We start from the raw sequence: 22,158 nt of genomic DNA, 5'->3' as shown, positions 1-22,158 counted from the left end.
CGAGTTACTGGGCTGAGGCCTGGGGACATCTAGCTCAGTTGGCATAACATAGTTTGTAAAGAAAATGTTCTATATCTGACTGTGGCAAGTAACATCTGAGGCCTTAAAAGCTTGTGAGTGGCCATCTGAGATATGTCTACTGGTCCCACCCAGTCTGGAACAAGGCGGAATGAAGAAAACCAGAGACACAAGCAAAAGATTAGTCCAAAGGACTAATGGATCACAACTACCACAGCCTCCATCAGACTGAGTCTAGCACAACTAGATGGTGCCTAGCTACCACCACTAACTACTCTGACAAGGATTACCATATAGGGTCCCAGACAGAGCAGGAGAAAAAATGTAGAATGAAATTCTAACTCACAAAAAAAACACTAGACTTACTGATCTGATGGAGACTAGAGAAACCCCAAGAGTATGCCCCCCAGATACCCTTTTAACTAATACTGAAGTCACTCCTGAGGTCACCATTTAGCCAAAGATTAGACAGGCCTATAAAAGAAACAGTAGTACATGTACCTCAACCATATATATTAGACTAAATGGGCACACCAGCCCAGGGGCAAGGATGAGATGGCAGGAGGGAACAGGAAAGCTGGACGAATGGAAATGGGGAACCCAAGGTCAAGAAGGGGAGAGTGTTGACATGTTGTGGGATTGTCAACCACTGGCACAAAACAATATGTGTATTCATTGTTTAATGAGAAACTAATTTGCTCTGTAAACCTTCACCTAAATCACAATAAAAAAAAAAGTAAATTACTTAAAATATAATGAAATAAAAAAATTCAGTTCCTTGGTCACACTAGCCGTACATCAAGTGTTCAGTAGTCATATATAGCTAGTGGCTGCCGTATTGAATATGCAGATATAGAACTTTTCCATCACAGAAAGTTCTACTGGACAGCTCTGACTGGGTTAATTACACCTTTCTCTGTACTGCCTTTTACCTTGATACTTCCATTCTTGCATTTACCATAGTGTTTATTTATTCGCATGTTTGTGTCCCTAGTAGACTGTGAAAGGTTGGAGGGCAGGGATATATCCTCTTTCTCGCTAAATGTTGGTTTCAAATTAAGTGTCCAGCATATTATAGATGTTCAACAAGAGTTTGTGTTGAATTGATTCAGTGAATTTTAGGAGTGAAAATTGTCTCTGGGTGAACATGTCTAGTGGTGAATCCATTCATATGGTAGTGTGCTACATTTTTTTTTAAAGGTACATTTTTTTAGAAAAACAAATTTAAACCTATATAAAACCTGTTCAAACTTATGGAAAGAGTAATACAATGAATATCCACGTACACTTAATCTAGAGTCACCAGTTCTAATATTTTGCCACATTTTCTTTTTCTGTCTTTGTCTTTCTCTCTATGGGGGTGTGAAGGTATGTATGCATATATACAAATATATATGTATATACTTTTTCTTGCCGATCCTGAATTATTCAGCTTTATCTCCTAAAAATATATATTCCACATAATTATCATGCCATTCACACTTAAGAAAATTACCATTAATATAAAAATCTCCTCCTCCACGTGTCTGTCATTTTATTATACTGTGGGGGCTTGCATGTTGCTGTGATGGTGGAAGCTATGTCACTGGTATTCAAATACCAGCAGGGTCACCCATGGAGGACAGGTTTCAGCTGAACTTCCAGACTGAGACAGACTAGGAAGAAGGACCCGGCAGTCTACCCCTGAAAAGCATTAGCCAGTGAAAACCTTATGAATAGCAGCGGAACATTGTCTGATATAGTGCTGGAAGATGAGCCCCCCAGGTTGGAAGGCACTCCAAAGACGACTGGGGAAGGGCTGCCTCCTTAAAGTAGAGTTGACCTTAATGACATGGATGGAGTAAAGCTTTTGGGACCTTCATTTGCTAATGTGGCATGACTCAAAATGAGAAGAAAGAGCTGCAAACATCCATTAATAATTGGAACATGGAATGTACAAAGTATGAATCCAGGAAAATTGGAAATCGTCACAAATGAAATGGAATGCATAAACATCGATATCCTAGGCATTAGTGAGCTGAAATGGGCTGGTATTGGCCATTTTGAATCGGACAATCATACAGTCTACTATGCTGGGAATGGCAACTTGAAGAGGAATGGTGTTGCATTCCTCATCAGAAAGAACATTTCAAGATCTATCCTGAAGTACAGTGCTGTTAGTGATAGGATAATATCTATATGCCTACAAAGAAGACCAGTTAATACGACTATTATTCAAATTTATGCACCAACCACTAGGGCCAAAGATGAAGAAATAGAAGAAGGATTGGTAGTTGGAAAATATGGCTTTGGTGATAGAAACAATGCTGGAGATTGAATGATAGAATTTTGCAAGACCAACGACTTCCTCACTACAAATACCTTCTTTCACCAACATAAACGGCAACTATACACATGGACCTCGCCGGATGGAACACACAGGAATCAAATTGACTACACCTGTGGAAAGAGATGATGGAAAAGCTCAATATCGTTAGTCAGAACAAGACCAGGGGCTGACTGTGGAACAGACCATCAGTTGCTCATATGCAAGTTCAAGTTGAAACTGAAGAAAATCAGAGCAAGTCTATGAAAGCCAAAATATGACCTTGAGTAAATCCCACCTGAATTTAGAGACCACCTCAAGAATAGATTAGATGTATTGAACACTAGTGACCAAAGACCAGATGAGTTATGGAATGACATCAAGGACATCATCCGTGAAGAAAGCAAGAGGTCATTGAAAAGACTGGAAAGAAAGAAAAGACCAAGATGGATGTCAGAGGAGACTCTGAAACTTGCCCATGAACGTCAAGCCACTAAAGCAAAAGGAAGAAATGATGAAGTAAAAGAATTGAACAGAAGCTTTCAAAGGGCAGCTCGAGAAGACAAAGTATTATAATGACATGTGCAAAGAGCTGGAGATGGAAAACCAAAAGGGAAGAACACGCTCAGCATTTCTCAAGCTGAAAGAACGGAAGAAAAAATTGAAGCATCGAGTTGCAATAGTAAAGGATTCTGTGGGGAAAATGTTAAATGATGCAGGAAGCATCAAAAGAAGATGGAAGGAATACACAGAGTCATTATACCCAAAAGAACTAGTCGATGTTCAACGATTTCAAGAGGTAGCATGTGATCAGGAACTGATGGTACTGAAGGAAGAAGTCCAAGCTGCTCTGAAGGCATTGGCAAAAAACAAGGCTCTAGGAATTGACGGAATATCAATTGAGATGTTTCAACAAATGGAGGCAGCACTAGAGGTGCTCTCTTGTCTATGCCAAGAAATTTGGAAGACAGCTTCCTGGTCAACTGAGAGGAAGAGATCCATGTTTATGCCTATTCCCAAGAAAGGCATTCCAACCAAATGCAGAAATTATAGAAAAATATCATTAATATCACACGCAAGCAAAATTTTGCTGAAGATCATTCAAAAATGGCTGCAGCAGTATATTGACAGGGAACTGCCATAAATTCAGGCCAGTTTCAGAAGAGGACGTAGAACCAGGGATATCATTGCTGATGTCAGATGGATCCTGGTTGAAAGCAGAGAATACCAGAAGGATGTTTACCCCTGTTTTATTGACTATGCAAAGGCATTCGACTGTGTGGATGATAACAAACTATGGATAACACTGCGAAGAATGGGAATTCCAGAACACTTAATTGTGGTCATGAGGAACCATTCCATAGATCAAGAGGCAGTTGTTCAGACAGAACAAGAGGATACTGATTGGTTTACAGTCAGGAAAGGTGTGCGTCAGGGTTGCATTCTTTCACCATACCTATTCAGTCTGTACGCTGAGCAAATAATTTGACAAGCTGGACTATATGAAAAAGAATGGAGCATCAGGATTGGAGGAGGACTTATTAACAACCTGCGTTATGCAGATGACACAACCTTGCTTGCTGAAAGTGAAAAGGACTTGAAGCACTTACTAATGGAGATCAAAGACCACAGCCTTCACTATGGATTGCACCTCAACATAAAGAAAACAAAAATCCTCACAACTGGACGAGTGAGCTACATCATGATAAATGGAGCAAAGATTGAAATTGTCAAGGATTTCATTTTACTTGGATACATAACACCCATGGAAGCAGCAGCCAAGAAATCAAAAGACGCGTCGCATTTGGTAAATCTGCTTCAAAGGACCTCTTTAAAGTGTTGAAGAGCAAAGATGTTACCTTGAAGACTAAGGTGCCCCTGACCCAAGGCATGGTATTTTCAATCGCATCATATGCATGTGAAAGCCAGACAATGAATAAGGAAGACCGAAGAAGAATTGACTCCTTTGAATTGTGGCGTTGGCGGAGAATGTTGGATATACCATGGACTGTCAAAAGAATGAACAAATCTGTCTTGGAAGAAGTACTTGGAAGAAGTACAGCATCCTTGGAAGCAAGGATGGCGAGACTGCATTTTATATACTTTGCACATGTTATCAGGAGGGATCAGTCCCTGGAGAAGGACATCATGCTTGGCAAAGTACAGGGTTGGCAGAAAAGAGGAAGGCTCCATGAGGTGGATTGACACAGTGGCTGCAACAATGGGGTCAAGCATAGCAACAATTGTAAGGATGGCACAGGACCAGGCATTGTTTTGTTTTGTTGTGCCTAGGGTTGCTATGAGTTGGAACAAACTTGACAGTACCTAACAACGACAACAGCATTGAAATTTCCTCAGTATTTCAGTATTTTATTTCAATATTTTTGATCTAGAATTCAGTCAAGGTTCACTACATTGCATTTTGTTATGTCACTTTAGTTTAATCCAGAAAGTATCTCCATATTTTTTCTCTTATTTTCAGGACAGAATTTCTTGAAGAGTTCAGGCCAATTGTCATATTCTGGATTTGTGTGATAGCTTCCTCATGATTAAATTTAGGTTCAAAGTTTTTGGTACAAATCCTACGTAAATGATTATGTAAATCATTTATTACATCATATTAGGAAGCACTTAATTTCAAACTGTTTCATTATTGGTAATTCTAAATTTGATATCTGTTATTCCTTTTATAGTTAATAAATAAATAATTAATGGAGCCAGACCATGTGAATATCCTGTTCTCCGAAAATCTTTGGCTCAATGATGTTATCATCCATTCACGATCCCTCCCTGAATCATTAATATATTAAGGGTTGCAAAATGGTGATTTTCTAATTTTATTATATATAATTTCCTCAGTTATTTCTGTAAAGAAAAGCTTTCCCCTTTTTCCACCTTTTTTTCCTTTCTCTGTGTATCCCTTCCTTGCCTTTTTGAGTATTATTATGGACTCATGAAGGAGCACTGATGGTGCAGTGGTTAAGCACTTGGCTGCTGACTGAAAGTTCAGTGATTCAAATCCACCAGCGGCTCCAGAGGAAAAAAGAGCTGGAGATTTGCTCCCATAAAGATTTACAAGCCTAGGAAGTCCTATGGAGGAAGTTCTAGTCTGTCATATAGGTTACTATGACTTGAAATCAACTCAGCAGCACACAACAACATAGACTCATGAATTTTTTAAATTCAGAAGGCATTGGTGGTAGAATTCTTGCCTTTTATATGGGAGACAGAGGTTCAATTCCTGGCCATTGCACCTCACGTGCAGCTACTACCTGTCTGTTGGTAGAGACTTGTGTGTTGCTATGATACTGAACAGGTTTCAGTGGAGCTTCCAAACTAAGGCTAGCAAGAAAGGCCTGGTGATTTACTCCCAGAAATCACCCAGTGAAAACCCGGTGGATCTCAGTGGTCTGACCAGCAGGGGATCATGGATCCCGAATGGCTTAGGACCAGGCAGCATTGTGTTACTTTTGTTACTGTTGTGCATGGTGTCAATATGAGTTAGGGGCCAACTCCACAGAGCTAACAAATCAGTTACCATAATTATTTTTGACATTAGATTATCCTATATTTGGCTAGTAGGAGCCCCTTCAAACTGGTCCCGTGTACTTTTTCATAACTTCATTTGCATTTAAACACTTTGTTGCTTTCTGAGACAACAAAATACTCAAGATTTACTTCACGTTTTCCCATCCCCAGATACGGGCTCAGCCATTTCTCCAAGGAGCTCTGGTTCCTTTTTGTGAAGTATGGTATTTAGAAACTAAGATCTGGTCTCAAGATGTGATCATTGTTACAGAGTGTCATTGCATCTAGGCCCTATCAATGGACAGACCTAGGACATACATTTTTTAAAAAGTCATCAGTTTATACAGATAACTTTAATTTACATTCCATTGTCAGAGAGCTCTCCTTCACCTTCCCCCATTTTATATTTGTATCTCCCTTCTCCCAGGGTGAAAACACTACTTGCCAGCTCTATTCTTCATTATCCTTCAGTTGGTATTATAACACTGATACTACACTAACAACAAACCTACTAAATAAACTTCAGTTTTTTTTTCAACCTTTTTTTGTAATAAATCCTACTAAGGATATATACTCAGAACACTGTACTCAAAAGTTACTTGAATTTTTTTTCCTTTTTGATATACTTTAAGATCATATATTTCTGTTTGATTCAAATAGTTTCAAGATTTGCTTTTCATCCTTTTTTAAGTCTCACTCCCATTCCTATCCTACCTTATCCCCACCCATCCCCCCAGAGGGTGAGAGTGAGACTGTTAATATAGGTTTGATCTCTGAGCCACGTTAAGTGTTACATATTAAAAAAGTAAAATTAAAAAGGATAATAAATAATGACTCTATCCCCTTTAAGGGCTCTTTGTCTTACATATGATATTAATGTTTCTATACCAGCTTTCTTTTGCTTGGTTTTCATTTTGCCTGATTGTCTTTTTCTATCCCTTTAACTTCCAACCTATGTGTGATTATGTAACCAGTTTGAGAATCTCAGTTTTGTTCTGGCAACTTCATGGTCACTAATGTATTTGAATTGCATTCTTCTCTTTGTTTGTTTAGCATGCCTCTTCTTGCCTCCCTCCACCTCCCAGTACCCCTTTTCACTTTCTATTGGATTGATTGAATTTTCTTTACTTAATTTTTTCTCTAATTATATTTGGAAATTATACATTCTATATCTCTTCTTTTAATGGTCATCCTTATCACGCTGTTAGTTTGTCTTGGAGGTAAGTATTTGAGGCAGAGAGCTGCAGCGTAGCATTCCCTTTTGTAGCTGTGAGAAATCTAAGAAGTGATCACAGCAAATGGTGACCACACTCTGGCCCCCCTGCCTGATTCAAGAGCATTGACTGTGGTTGCTCGTGTAGCTACTGTTTTTTGGCTGCTGGCTCTCCATATTGTCTTTCTTAGCATTTATTTTAGAGCTTCTGTTTTCCTGTTTCTTCTCTAGGTTAATTTTCCCTACTTGGAAACATCACTGAGAGTAGGTCATACTTAAAAGGATACAGGTCTACACAAATATTCTTTTTACAAAGTTGGCTTTTTCAACCTTTTGCTGAGGGACAAAATTATGAGAATTTCTGAGAGACTGAAAGGATTAAAAAAAGTTTAGTCTGCGTTAGAAGTGAATTTTCATTCAAGTGCCAGAGGATTGGAATATTTTATTTGTGCTTTAACCCCGCTGGTAAAGTACAGTTGTATAACACTCTGGGTAGCCATTCACAGCATAACTCACTTTGTGTGCCTCCTAAGTGACCCCAGATGTCCTAGCATTTTCAGTTTGGGCAAATTAGAAAGGCAGTAAGCAGGCAGATAATTTGCATCAAACAGTGAAAGGCAACCTATATATTTTCTCTGAACATAAGTTTCTGAGTTATTTTGGTTTGATTATCAGTTTTTCTTAGCTTGATATAGAGATTTACTGGGAGTGATTTACAATTTGGGAAAAGGAAAATGTGTTAACAAAAGTCTCTTCTCTTTCTCGTAGGGCTGCTGCTCAGAGTAAATTAGGTCACTACACAGATGCAATAAAGGATTGTGAAAAAGCAATAGCAATTGATTCAAAGTACAGCAAAGCCTACGGGAGAATGGGGTAAGTCCTAGGAAAATGTCCCAAATAGTGCCAAGTAATACCAGATTTACTTTTCATGAGTTGGCTTTAATCTCCTGCTTAATGTTGTACCTTCTGAACTAATAAGTTATAACATAACACAGTGGAGAAAATGACTGTCATTTCCACGACTTGGGAACAAGATGATTAGTTGTATGATAAGTAGTTAGTTGGAGAAGATTATACAACCATATTAGGTAGATTCAGTTCATATTTATGACTATATATCTCAAATGAGCATTCACTGTTGACTGACAGTCCTTCTATACTTCCTTCTAAATTCACCTTACCCACTCTCTGAGGTATTTTGCACCTTCCCTTCTCTCTTCAAATTTCTAGTACCCTCTCCATGGTGACTCTCATCTGACAATATTACTTCATACTTAATTGAGAAAATAGATGCATTTAGAAGAGAAGTAAGGAGTACTTCCAAATCTTCCAGCCTATCTGCATTTGTATACATACAGACTGCCTTTTTCCTGTTAAAATTGGAGGTTCTGATCTAAGACCATCCCCTCCACTTTATGCTTTTGATCTCATCCCTTTGTAACTCCTCCAGGACTTAAACTTATACTTATCCTCCTTATCTTCTATAATACTAATTTTCCTATCTCTAATAGATGACTGGCATGTGAAAAGATCATAAAAATCATCCATCTGAACCCTCCTTTTACCCAGTGTTCCCCTCTAGCTACTACCTTATTTCGTCTTTCTGTGCAAGTTGTCTGTACTTGTCATCTCTTCATTCTCTCTTCTGTTCACTGCAGTAGGGCTTTTGAATCACCTCTTTAGAGTCACTGGTTGTCTGTATCTTGCCAAGGACAACACTCAGTTTTGTATCCATATTATACAGACTATATCTAATCCTTCAGCAAGTTCTGTCTTGAATCTCAGCGTTGATCACTGTCTTCCTCATGACCCTAGTCCAAACCACCACCTCCTAACTGGTCTCCCTGCCTCTACTCCAACCCTTGCCCGTGTCTGTCCTCTACAGATAAACCAGAGTGTGCTTTCTAAAGTGCAAATCAAATCACATGACTCTGTTGCTAGCAGAATAAAACCCAAGCTCCAAACCATGGTCCTATAATACGATCTGACACCTGACTACTCTGACATTATCTCTTTGCACACTTTGTTTTCTGTGCTCCCTTTGTGAGCTTTTGTCCTGTACCTTAAGCAGACCATACTTGCGTCTTTCTCAGAGGGCCTTTGTGTTTACTGCTGCCTCTGATTTTTCATATGACTGTTTTCTTCTCATCATTCAGGTCTCAACTCAGTTGTCACCTTTTTAATGTGGCTGGCCTTGAGCAGCTCCCCTATTCATTCTCTTTAATATTATCATTTTTAATTTGCATGTTTATTGCCTGTCTTCCTCAGGTTGAATGTAAATTTCTTGAAGTCAGAAACTTTATCTTTTTCATTGTAGAATCCTCAGTGTCTAAAATAGTGCCTGGGTTTCAGTAAGTACTTACTGACTGACTGTTGATTTACTGGGGACCCTGATGAAGTATCTTTCATGGTTGACTAGTAGACAGCTAATTAGGTTCTGAGAAATTTTCTGTTGTTAGGCACTGTATTTTATCCATATCAGAAAACTGTGAGGTAAGTCAGCAAAGAAGGAATTGGTGTGCTTTGTTAGAAATCAAACCTAGAAAAAACAAAATCCCCAACATTCTCTCTCCATATATACTTTTGGCCATTATTATTTACTTCTGAAGTAATTATCCAATAAATAAATTCTAACTGGGTATAGGTAAACATTAAAATTTAGTAACTATTTGATCTGTGCCTGCGATAATAATTTATGCTATTTGCATTGTAAAGGGTGCTAATTCTATTTAACAACTAAAGTTTCTTGTTCAGGAATAGTAAGCTGATAAACCATAGCCCCCTTCCCCCCTTTTTTAGTGGTAAATTGGTGTTTACCATGGCTCAAGTTCTCTGTTAGGAAAAAGGAAGAAGTGGGACATTATGAGGCACAAATCTAGTTCAGAGTCCTTAAAACGGTTTTAGCAACATGGAATTATATGACCATAGGATTATTAGTTAGCTCACATCTTTGTGGAGCTTAATCAAGGCCTTCATAAGCAAACTGTTCCACATTTTAGGCATCAGAATGGAAAGGTAGACAAGGGTCATGTCTAAGTGTAAAATTCAGGATGCTTTTTTTTTTTTTTTAGGACCGCCAAGGTTGTCAGGAAGCAGAATGAAGAGAGTTCAGAGTCATAGAATCTTAGAGCTGGAGTTCATTTTATTGTTCCAGTTTTTTTCCAGTGATGCATTCCTGTGAGCCATAGTATAATGAATAAGTTAAATGTAATCTGAATTAAAACTGAATACCAGGGCAATCCTTGGCTACATTTATGATGTTCTGATGCTCTCTAATCATATATGTTATATTCTTATACTCTTTATTTTCTTCAGGCTGGCCCTCACCGCCATGAATAAATTTGAAGAAGCAGTTACAAGTTATCAGAAGGCAATAGATCTTGACCCTGAAAATGATTCCTATAAGTCAAATCTGAAAATAGCAGAACAGAAGTTAAGAGAGGTATCCAGTCCTGTAAGTTATAAGTGTCAAACGGCTGAAATATTTTGTCATTCACAATGTATTGTAATTACATTGTAGCAGTTAGAGTGATTCTCAGAATTCTTTTACAGACAGGAACTGGATTGAGCTTTGACATGGCCAGCTTGATAAATAATCCAGCCTTCATTAGTATGGTGAGTATATTACCATTTCTGCTCTGTTGCCTGTTTTCCATAGCACTGTATAGTTTTAATACTTTTTAGAAACAAATAAGGAAGCTTTTGTGGTGGGTGGTGGTGAGTGGTGGCACAAGGCTGTGGCAGAGGCTCTTAACCTACTCAAGGACCTGTTTGTGGGAAAGCCATGGATGAACTTCAGGAAGCCCAGGGATTCCCTGAAATTGTATGTACAAACTTGTATATATGGGGATATATGCATTTTTCTTAGGGGGAGAACCATAGTTTTCATCAGATTGGCAAAGGAGTCTATAATTCACAAAAGGATAAAAACCACTCTCCTATACAGAAGTGCTCCTAGGAATATCTAATTGAGGTCTGAGGATTTTGGCTGTAGTGGTTCCCTACGTTCACTCCTCAGCATTATCTGCCTTCCTTTCTATCTTAGAAATTTATTTGAACTTTTAATATAATTCTCGTGTGTGTACTCCATCCTTCAAGCTGACAAAATCACTTTGGGACCTTTTTGAAAGCACAAATGCTTTGGTCCAATACATGGACACTCTAATTTGGTGGGTTTGGGATGCCACCGGGGCATATAAGCAACTTGGATGACCACATACTGCTGGCTGAGAACAACTCTATTACATGCTATGCCCTTGGAAGGCAGGAATCATTTCTTATTCATCTTTGTTTCCTTCAAAAAACATCTGTTGCATCTACTAAATCTTCAGTTGAATTGAAATGCACAGATGACTCCTTCCCAGTGAGACAAAGAAGTCTTTTGAGCAATTGGTTGTTTTTATTTTCCATCAAACTTAAGTCAGTTTTCCTTCCTACTTAGGAAGTTTATGTCTCTTTGTAGGTTTTGTGACATTTTTGAACATTGTTACTCATTGCCAGGCCTCAGGTTATGCTGTTGTAATGGGATGTGAAAACGGAATTCTTTTAGTTTCAGATTTGGCATAGGCCCTGAGATGCTTCGTGGTGTGGGACCACCATGGAGGAGTTGCAAAGGTGGGGGTTAAAAACATGTCTTGTGACTCTTAGAAAAGAATCAGACTGATAGGGATTAAAGAGGATTTTTGAAGACAGCTATTGGAATTCCAGAGTCCTGTTCTATGAGCCAGGGAAGTAGGTAGGTGTGTCCTCATCTCAAGCCCACTGAGAAGGGATTTTTCTAACCCACTCAGGAGGCTTTCTCTATGGCCCTCCTTTTGGAAGACAGCGGCCTGGTGTCTGACTTGCTAGCTAAAGAGGCCTGTGGCTGAATTAGTGGTCTGGATTGGGAAATAACTGTCCTGATGACAGTGGAGTGGAGGTGTGTTTGCTGTGGACCAGAGTTGAGCACACATGCTTGTGAGATGGTTCCAGTCTCAACCAATCTAATGGGACTTTGCCCAAGGGGCCTCCTGGAATGTGATGGGATCCCAACACAGAGTCTCTGGAGAAGGACTACTAAGAACCTGGGACCAAAAGGAAAGTCATAAGCATCCAGCCAGCGAGTATATTATTTTTCAGAGAATAGGTGAGAAATCTTGGGTGGGTGGGTAGGGGGAGGTATCTGAAGAACCTCAGAAAGTACCCATGAGAGATTGAGAGTAATTTTAAACAACTGTCAAACTTAAAGAGCAGCAATGCAAAACCACTGTGATAGTAGTCATCAAATAACTTTCCTGCTCCCCTCACCTCTCTTTCCTCCACTTAACCCAGACCCTGGAGAGCCAAAAATCTTGGTCAGTGAGCTGGGGAAAAAGGAGTAGAAGCATTATGGGGAAAAAGGGCAGCTAACCATGCCCTTCTTTTCTATGGCAAATGGCCAATTTGTAGCAGGCCCATGCTAGGGAGGGAGAAGTTTTACCTATAAATGAAGTTTTATGTATTTAGTTATTACACTGAGTAAGACATATTAATTACTGAACTGAAAGTCATAACAAAATGACTGGAGGACTTCTTACTTGAAGGCAACCAGAAAAGCCATGGGAAGTGCTCTAAATTTCTTCTCTGGCTTCAATTGTAGGAGAAAGGGGAAGAACTAGTTTTGCAGAACCAGCTTAAAGGGATTGTGAAACTAAATAAAAATATGTTTATGGCTCATAATGTACTTTTTATCTAATGCCTATAGCACACGTTTTTGCTCAGAGGCACCAATCCTGATTGAGACTTAGGATAGTTATTGAATTATATGCAAGTCAACTGAACAATTATCTTCTGACAGTAAAAGCAAGTGGTTTTTTTTTTCCCAACACCTCATTTAGGATCGATGAATCAAAAATTACCGTCTACCAAGATTTAGGCTAAATTTAAATTTTTCATGAATATTGTTGACAATAAGGAGTCTGGTGGCGCAGTGATTAAAGTGATCGACTGCTGACCGAAAGGTTGGCGGTTCGAAACCACCAGCTGCTCCGTGGGAGAAAGATGTGGCAGTCTCCTTTTGTAAAGGTGTACAACCTTGGGAAACCTGCAGGGTCGCTGTAAGTCAGAATTGACTTGATGGCAGTGGGTTTTGTTGACAATACCAAGTTAAGACAAAAAATTGTTATATTTCCCAAATGGAAAATTTTTAAAGTGTGTGTATAAATCTGATTTACTCCCACTCCCAATCCCACTGTAAACATGAGAACGATTGAAACCACTTGGCCCCATGGAGCACAGTCACATCTCCTTTGGAGTGCACCATCTCAGGTGCGGAAGATACTTTTAACTTACATTTAAAGTTTCTACTTTCCCTTGTGGCTCAATTGATCTGATCATTCGTAAACTACCATCAGTATCCTTAGTTTATAGTGTTGCTTGTAATCTCTTTTTCCTTGCAATGTATTTTTTAATGACTTTTTTCCTATTCTAGTACCTCCTCTTTTTCCCATTCACTTTGTATTGTACACTAAAACTCTGTAAAATGCTATATTGTTTAGCCACTACTAAAAATATATATATATATATCTTTGTCAAAGATCCCTAAACATTAAACACCTTTAATGGGAGATGCCATTTTTCAATTCCAGGCAGCAAGTTTAATGCAGAACCCTCAAGTTCAACAGCTGTAAGTATATTGAAAGAGCTTATTACATTTTTCCCTTCCACCCCAGCAGGCTGTCAGCTCAAAAATGATAAAACTATCCTGAATGCTAGTCAGTTGGACCTTAGAGCCACACTTGGCCTAAACTTTTATATAATTAGGGTATATTTAGTTGCCAGTTATCCTACTTGTTAAGAACGTATGCCAATCCCAGTGATATACCTTTTGTGTACTGTAGAATGTCAGGAATGATGACAAATGCCATTGGGGGACCTGCTGCGGGAGTTGGGGGCCTAACTGACCTGTCCAGCCTCATCCAAGCGTAAGTGTTACAAGAAACAGTGAAATGTAGTTTACGTTTTAAAGTTTGTCTCTAAGGTGAGGAAACTAGGACTTTTTTTGTGTGTTTTTATTTACTCTTATTATTAAATTCGGTGGTCTCATTAATTATTAAATCTGGAAGAACTTTATAAATTGGAATCACTTTTCAGACTCAAGGGCAGGAATCCAAACTTGGATCCTCTGGCCAGCTTAGTCATATCTTGCTCAATGGGCTTTTTTAAGGCATCTCCAAGTACCAGTGGGGGTATTTTTTTCCCCTTTCAAGTGAGAACAATTTAGTAGAAAGGGAGTAGGTAATTTACATTCCTATCCAGTGGTTAAGAAATGGAGGTACAGGTTAGTGACTTACTGTTTCAGAGAATCCATGGCGGAGCTAGCTCCACAGTTAGTCTTTTGACTTCCGCCTAATTTTTCCTTACTTGATTGTGCTGTAAGTGTGATATTCCCAGTTGCTGTCTAGTCAGCTCTGACTTATGCAGGGCCGGCTTACCCAGTAAGCAAGGTATGCACAGGCTTACTTGTGCTTGCTTACTGATCTGCAGTGCAGAGTTTCACCTGTTTTTCACACAGCAACTATGTGATGAAACTCATGTGAAATTGTGCACCACAGATTAGTAAGTAAATACAAGTAAACCTGTGCGTACCTTGTTTACTGGTTAATCTGCCCCTGGACTCACAGTGAGTCCATGTGTGTCAGAGAGAACTGTGCTCCATAGGGTTTTCAGTGGCTAATTTTTTGGAAGTAGATCATCAGGCTTTTCTTTCGAGGTGCCTCTGTGTGGACTCAGACTACCAGCTTTTTGGTTAGTAGTTGAGCACGTTAACTGTTTGCGCTAACTGGAGACTTCTCAGTATATTAAGGGCCTCAGTTTCTTAAATGGGGATGTCAGTGGTACCATCTTCATTTATAGAGCTTCCTAAGGATTGGTGATCTGGTACTTTTGAGGGCAGGGAGAGAAATAGTAAAAATCATATGTTCAAATATTATGTGATCTCACATATAAAGCAATTTATTCCCCCATTTTTCCCAGTGAAGATCTAAGAAAAAGTTTTTTGGCAGGCTTGTATATGTAACTACTGAGGGATCTAGATTAAAGTAAAATATCTTAATTTAGGAACACATATATTTAAAAATCACATTACATATATTAATTTTCAAACTATTTTTTTCTGAATTTGTATTTTAGGAAACTATTTTATTTAAACATTTTTATGGTCATCACTAGAGAGAGTCCTTGCATCTCTTCACTGCTTGGCACATTAACCTTCACTTCCATTCAAGGAGCTTAAGATACATTACTCTGTGCATCTGTGTGTGATGCTGTCGCTGCAAATTTTATATGAGGCCACAAGTTACCTATTTGCTGTTTGTGATTGAGACATATAGCCATTTACACTATAGCTTTTTTTTTAGTCATCTTTAAGTGGTGTAATTATAAAGATGTTCAACACTTGCAATTGAGGGTCACACACTCCGGAATTTGTGTTAAACTTCTTTGCCTTTTTAAAAATCAGTACTGTTAGGTGACCTCTGTAAGCATCTCAAACTGTGAGTTACATTCTGTGATACGAGGGACTTTTAAGACATGAATATAAGGGAAAATATCCTGCATTATATTTGAGCACATAAAATAAAAGCCTCTTGTTTCTTTGTGGTTAAGCACTAGAGGTGTGGATTTCACCCGATTCAGGCACTCGCATTTTAGCTTGAGTGCTTTAAAGAATTATAGAATAAAGAGTTCTGCACTGTAATAACTTTATGTGGAAGCACTGGTAAACTTGCAGATACTAAAACTGTGATTCTAAACTTGTCTTTTATAGAAAAAGTTACCTTTGGCTAGTCACCTCATCCTCTGAAGTTCTTTCTACATGAGTATTGTGTGAAATTATAGAACCACTATTGTAATCTCACATACCACCCTGTGTCTTTATTACAGGGGACAGCAGTTTGCTCAGCAGATACAGCAACAGAATCCTGAGCTTATAGAGCAACTGAGAAATCACGTCCGGAGCAGATCATTCAGCAGCAGCGCTGAAGACCATTCTTGATTTGACTAGGAACCTTAGCCCTGAGTGCAAATGATTTATGGCTCTGAAATCTTCACTGTAGGGAGTGGCCAAAAACACTACCATATCTGATGTTTGAAAATAGTGGAGGAAAAACTCTTGTGTATATTCCTAAAGAATAAATCTGTTTAGATAATAGGTTTATCACAGACTTGAACATAACATGACTCCTTTGGAAGGCTTATTAACTGAAGTGCCAATATAGCACTAGACAAGGTTCCATTTTCAAACCTTTGTTATCATATTTGTATATTACACTTAACAGCAGAGTGTATTTATTGAAGAGTAGGGGTGTTTATCAGTGAGTTTTCTATCTCCAAATTCCCTTAAGCAAACTTTTTTGAGAGGGGAGAAGAGTAAGAGGAAATGTTTCCCATGCTGGTCTAGAAAAACTATACTTGCCATGGACATGAGTAGCAGCATGTCAGAAGAAAGTTGTTACCTAGGTTTAGCTTTCATAGTGCCATCAGCAATGAACGTCTGTCATAGATGCGAGTACCACCTTTAATGCTGCTTGTTCCAATGAGTGACATCTTAGGAGCTCGTAGAAAGTCGCATTTGGTGCAAGGGATGTTGTTTTGGAAAGAAAAAAATAGATGAAGTAAACGTATAGAAAGTAAAGGTCGGATGCTCAGGTTTTCTGCATAGTTCTTAACCACTCTTGCCTGCAGTTTGGTGTTGATAACATTAGCATGGCCAGTTGTGCTAAGTTCATAATAAAATACATTTAGAAATCCTTAATGGTACTGGTTAGGTCAGTCATATAACTATTCAACTTAATTAGCACAATTTCACCAGTGGTGACCTTAACATGGAAACTCTGATATAGGTCAGATATACCTGTATTTTAAAAAACCAGTGGCTTGGCCGTAAGGATTTTCTAAGTGGCATTTGATTTGTTCCAAAATATTGATTTTTTTTAAAGCTCAGTAATTATTTGATGGATTACAAAAAACATCTAACATTGCTTGCTCGTGTCATCTGTTGTAATTTGGCTTGGCATGCCACATGTATGCTTAACTTTAATTTGATGCAACTGAAACAATTAGGAAACTTAAAATGTTGTATTGTAAATTAGATTCCATAATAGTGGAGAGACGTGACATTAGGTAGTAATGGAATAACTCTATCTACAGTGACAGATAAGACTGTTCAAATTCCAATTAGAATTTCTTTTGTTAATCCTGAATTTGGCAAAGTGAGGCTGACATGTAATGATTTCACAAGTTTTGTGAGGGAAAACTGAAAAAGAAAGTAATATAAAATTAAAGTAATAATGTTGATGATCAAAGTCTTGTTATTACTGTTCATTCATAAAACCTAATTAATTGGGATCTTGGAGTTTAAAAATCAACTTTTTCTTTCTTTCCCTTTCTGAGATCTGAATAGGGGTTCTATAGTTTCATTGTACCAAACGTCTGGGGCATTTATTAAAAATGCAGAACCAGGGCTATGCCCCAAATTTTGATTTAGTAGGTCCTGTAATATGGCCTGGAAACCCTGGTGGCGTAGTGGTTAAGTGCTACAACTGCTAACCAAGAGGTCGGCAGTTTGAATCCACCAGGTGCTCTTTGGAAACTCTATGGGCCCGTTCTACTCTGTTCTATAGGGTTGCTATGAGTTGGAATCGACTCGACGGCAGTGGGTTTGGTTTTTTGGTTTGGTAATATGGCCCAGGAATCAACATTTTAAACAGAATACCAGGTGGTTCTGATTGTAGGTCCAAGGACTCTAACTTAGAAAATAGAGATTTCTCTTGAATTCAACCAGGAAACAGACGTCTGGGTTCTGGCAACAAGGAAGACCTATATGAATTTATGGGTCTTGCCAGAGAAGACCAGGACTTAAATCTTAGGTTCTTTGAAATTAAATCTCTGTAGTGATTAAGCACTCGGCTGCTAACCAAAAGGTCAGCAGTTCAAACCCAGCAGCGTTCCATGGGAGAAAGATGTGGCCTCTGCTTCCGTAAAGATTACTGCCTTGGAAACCCTATAGGCAGTTCTACTTTGTCTTACAGGGTTGATATGAGTTGGAACTGACTCCGTGGCAATGGGTTTGGTTTATATTCTATCTAAATCAACTTAATTTTTCATGAAGTTAGATTCACCTCTTAGTGTTCAAGTGCTACGCAGAATAAAATGCTAACTAATCACATAGAAGTGATGAAAAAACAAATGAGAACCGAAGTTGATCCTTAATTAAAAACTAATCATTCTTATCCAATGTCGAATAAGAAATTAAAGTTTCTAGCCTGTCCTGAGTGCATTAAAAATACTTTAAGATTAATTAAAATTGGTAAGCCTCTAGCCAGACTAAGAAAAAACAGAGAAAATACAAATTAACACTATCTGCAATGAAAGGAGATACCAGTAGATGCTGTAGACATTAAAAGGATAATCAGAAAATACTAAGACCAGCTCTTTTTGATAGCTACCATCAAGTTAGCCCCCAACTCTTGGTGAGCCCATATAAAATAGAATGAAATACTGCCTGATCCTGTACAATTCCATGATTGGTTGCGGATCAGACAATTTTGATCTACAGGGTTTTCATTGGCTGATTTTTGGAAGTAAATTGCCAGGCCTTTCTTCCCAGTCTTAGCCTGGAAGCTTTGCTGAAATCTGTTCAGACTCTTAGCAACACACAAGCTCCCACTGATAGATGGGTGGTGGCTGTGCATGGATTGGCTAGGAAGTGAACCTTAGTATCCCACATGGAAGGTGAGAATTCTACCACTGAACCACAAGTGTCCCCAGTTCTAGGTCCCTATTTTTAGCAATTTAGATGAAACAAATTCCTTGTAAGATACAAACCACCAAAGCTCACTGAAGAAATAACCTCAATATAGACCTATATTAATCAAAGAAATTGAATTCATAGTTAAAAACCTCCCAGAAGAGAAAACCACAGGCCTAAATGGTTTTACTTTTGAAATCTACCATATGTAAGGGAGAAATAATATCACTTCTACACAATCTCTTCTAGAAAATAGGAGGAGGAAACACTTGCACCTAATTTTATTTGCCCAGTATTATCTTAGTACCAAAATCAGACAAAGATATTATAACAAAAAACACTTTAAAATAGTGTCTTGATGTGCTTATATTATCTGTAGTTAAGATAGCCTATCTTTTTACATAAGGAGCCCTGGTGGTACGGTAGTTAAAGCACTTGGCTGCTAACCGAAAGGTCAGTGGTTTAAACCCACCAGTGGCTCCACAGGAGAAAAGATGTGGCAGTCAGCTTCCGTAAAGATTTACAGCCTTGGAAACCCCATGGGGCAGTTTATGACCCTGTCCTATAGGGTCATTGTGAGTCAGAACGGACTCGATCGCAGTGGGTTTGGTTTTTGTTTTTCTTTTTACATAAAGGGAATTGGTCCCCATTATTCTCATTATTGCGTGTAATGGGGACGAATTCCCATTATTGTATGTAGAAAGAAAAGGAAAAAAATCCCTGGAGCCCTGGTGGCACAGGGGTTAAGCATTTGGCTGCTAACCAAAAGGTCAGCAGTTCAAATCCACTGGCCCCCACTTGGAAACCCCGTATGGCAGTTCTGCTCTGGTCTGTATGGTTGCTATGAGTCAGAATTGACTCAACTTTTTTTTTTTTTCAATGGGAATTGGTATATTTCTGGCATTTCACCTTTTAGTTTCTTTGCTAATACACCACCCATAACAGATTCAATCTAGATGTCATCTGTCCACTTACCTGGGTTCCCATTATATTGACGCCATTTTTGCTCTTCAAGAAAATACCTTCATTACTTTGGAATCATTACATTGCAGGCTACTTGAAGAAAGAATTCTGTGTGGTTAGATTATGCTAGCTACTCTTAAAATTAGAAGACTTGCCCCAAATATTATTCTTTCTTATCTGGAAAATATAGTTCCAATCTAACTAGAGAAACAAGAGGGCATCATGTAAATCTCTGTAAACATTCTACTTAGGAATGCCTGACTTCCATTAACCATATTTCATTGTGGTAGCTGTAGCTGACAGATGCTATGTAAAACTGAACATGTCTTTGTTATGCAGATAACATTTTCATTTAATGTACCAAATTATTTCTTATCTACTTTGTATACTATGGTTTAAACAGATTGTTTCCAACGTGGCATTATCTAACCTTTAAACCTTTAAGTATGAATAATACGTGTTTGGTTTCTTGTTTATAAACATAAGAGACTTTATAATTAAATTGTATAGCAGATTCCAAGTGACCATTATACGCTAACTTCTAAAATTTGAAACAGAAGGTTCAGTCATGAGAAGATGCTTAAAAACAATCAAATTGCCCAATGCAGCAGCTACAAAATCTTGTTTCATCTTTTAATTAATTTTAATAATTTCAGAAGAAAGATAGACTTTAATTTTACAGTACTTGTACTTTATGTTGCATGGAGATTTCATTAATTACTCTGATTTGGGAAGCAAACCTCATTCTGACCATAGCTTTCATTTTGGACCAAACAATTTGTCATGGCAATAAATATTTATGCATTTACGAAAAACTGATTTTTGTATTTGACTTTAATACACTCTTACACTTAAGAAATTCTATATACACCCTTGAATTTCAGTTTCCCAAAATAGGATCACTTTTATTTAACAGCTAAGCTTTTGTTTTCCTGACAAAATATTCAAACTTTTATAACTTTCATGTTGCAAAGTTGTTTACAACCTTAACTGTTTTGTTCATGACATAAGTAAAAAAGTTTGATTACATGCAGAGCTAGAAAGTTTTATTACAATATTAATACTTGATTCAGAGTTCAAGATCAAGTATCAGAAGCTGGAAATCTTTTAAATAAGACATGAAAAAAATGGATAATTTTTCAACGGAGAGAAAAACAAACCAGGACTTTCTGGCTTAGAATTAGAATATTATTTGGCTTTTTTAACTTAATTAAAAGTTAACTGAGTAATCAACCATCTAAGGAATAAAAGTAATTCTGATCTGCTGTTTAGTAACTGAAAGTAAAGAGGTACGTACATACCACAGCCCCAATACAATAATTTTGAAAATAGAAAAGCTCATACTGTGTTAGCAAATAACAGGTTATTCAAGGACTACCCCAATTGTTTTAAACAAATACCTTTTCTGTTGACTGAAGAAGCAAGAAAACATGGGTCACCATATTTTAATGCAAAAAACACACGCCATTTATGTTTGCTTGCCAACTGCGCCCTGCGCCGACAAGGTATTTTCATAAGCGCTGTGATGCCCCTTTTCTCTGACATGTTGCTGTAAAAAGTGAGCATAGCATGCTTATGAAAATACCTTGAGCGGGGAGGGCGCAGTTGGCAAACAAACATAGGAGGCATGCGTTAATTTGTGTAGAAATAAGGTAACTGAACTATTTCTGATAAAATATCAAGAGAATTCCAAACTTGTAAGAAATAAATATCTTCTAGATCAGTGTCAACAAACTATAGCCTAATCCATCCTGCTACCTCTTTTGTAAATATAGCCAGTACTCTTTTTTACAATTGTCCATACCTGCCTTCGCCGTACAATGGCAGAGTTGAGTCGTTGTGACAAAAACTACATGGCCTGCAAAGCCTAAAATATTTGCTATCTGTCCCTTGACAGACAAAAGTTTGCTGATGCCATTCTAGAGGCTTGCTAGCAACAGATGTTCTCAAATAGAGTACATTTGGATAACAAAGTACAAAGGTCACTGAAAATGAAATGAGACGTGGAAAATGTACAAATGTTCATGTAGAATATAAAAACCAGATAGTTCTTTTCAAAACAAATATTTAATATTTTAAACAACTCAGTTATACAGGAAATTTAAATCATACATACTCATTTTTGTTGTTAAATTGGTCATTTTACAAAGCTGACAAAAATACAGAAAGCAGTTGTGTGAAACTAAATGAAAAGCGTAACATTAGAAATTTTCTTCAGTTTTCCATTTTAACGGCCGAAGATACCACACAGACTTGTGCGATGTCATCATATTCATATGTTCTCTTTAAGAATGTGTCTGTTAGTCTTAAGCCAGAGACACTCTATTAAGAGAAAGACAGAAGTCTAAGATATACATACACACACAC

The 22,158-nt window shown here is 38.0% G+C and overlaps 2 protein-coding genes across 12 annotated transcripts in view; one reads left to right on the top strand and one right to left on the bottom strand.

Moving 5' to 3' along the window:
- SGTB (small glutamine rich tetratricopeptide repeat co-chaperone beta) overlaps positions 1–18,505 on the top strand; it is a 50,643-nt gene extending 32,138 nt beyond the window's left edge. For 3 of the 4 annotated variants that reach the window (XM_023545508.2, XM_003408067.4, XM_010588180.3), the window contains exons 6-11: positions 7,833–7,937; positions 10,380–10,518; positions 10,617–10,679; positions 13,670–13,707; positions 13,922–14,005; positions 15,963–18,505. In XM_023545508.2, the coding sequence (XP_023401276.1) occupies positions 7,833–7,937; positions 10,380–10,518; positions 10,617–10,679; positions 13,670–13,707; positions 13,922–14,005; positions 15,963–16,074 (541 nt within the window). In that variant the 3' untranslated portion in view covers positions 16,075–18,505. The remainder of the gene's footprint in view (positions 1–7,832; positions 7,938–10,379; positions 10,519–10,616; positions 10,680–13,669; positions 13,708–13,921; positions 14,006–15,962) is intronic. The other variant, XM_064272579.1, reaches the window with a different exon arrangement.
- A 1,492-nt stretch (positions 18,506–19,997) lies between these two features.
- The window catches only part of TRAPPC13 (trafficking protein particle complex subunit 13), a 46,074-nt gene continuing 43,913 nt past the window's right edge, over positions 19,998–22,158 (bottom strand). For all 8 annotated transcript variants that reach the window (XM_064272523.1, XM_064272533.1, XM_064272539.1 and 5 more), the window contains one exon: positions 19,998–22,113. In XM_064272523.1, coding sequence (XP_064128593.1) covers positions 22,006–22,113 — 108 coding nt within the window. In that variant the 3' untranslated portion in view covers positions 19,998–22,005. The remainder of the gene's footprint in view (positions 22,114–22,158) is intronic.

Source organism: Loxodonta africana, chromosome 2, assembly GCF_030014295.1.
Source record: "Loxodonta africana isolate mLoxAfr1 chromosome 2, mLoxAfr1.hap2, whole genome shotgun sequence".
NCBI lineage: Eukaryota > Metazoa > Chordata > Mammalia > Proboscidea > Elephantidae > Loxodonta > Loxodonta africana.
Note: the sequence above shows the minus strand (reverse complement) of the source record. Positions and strands in the feature narration are given on the sequence as shown.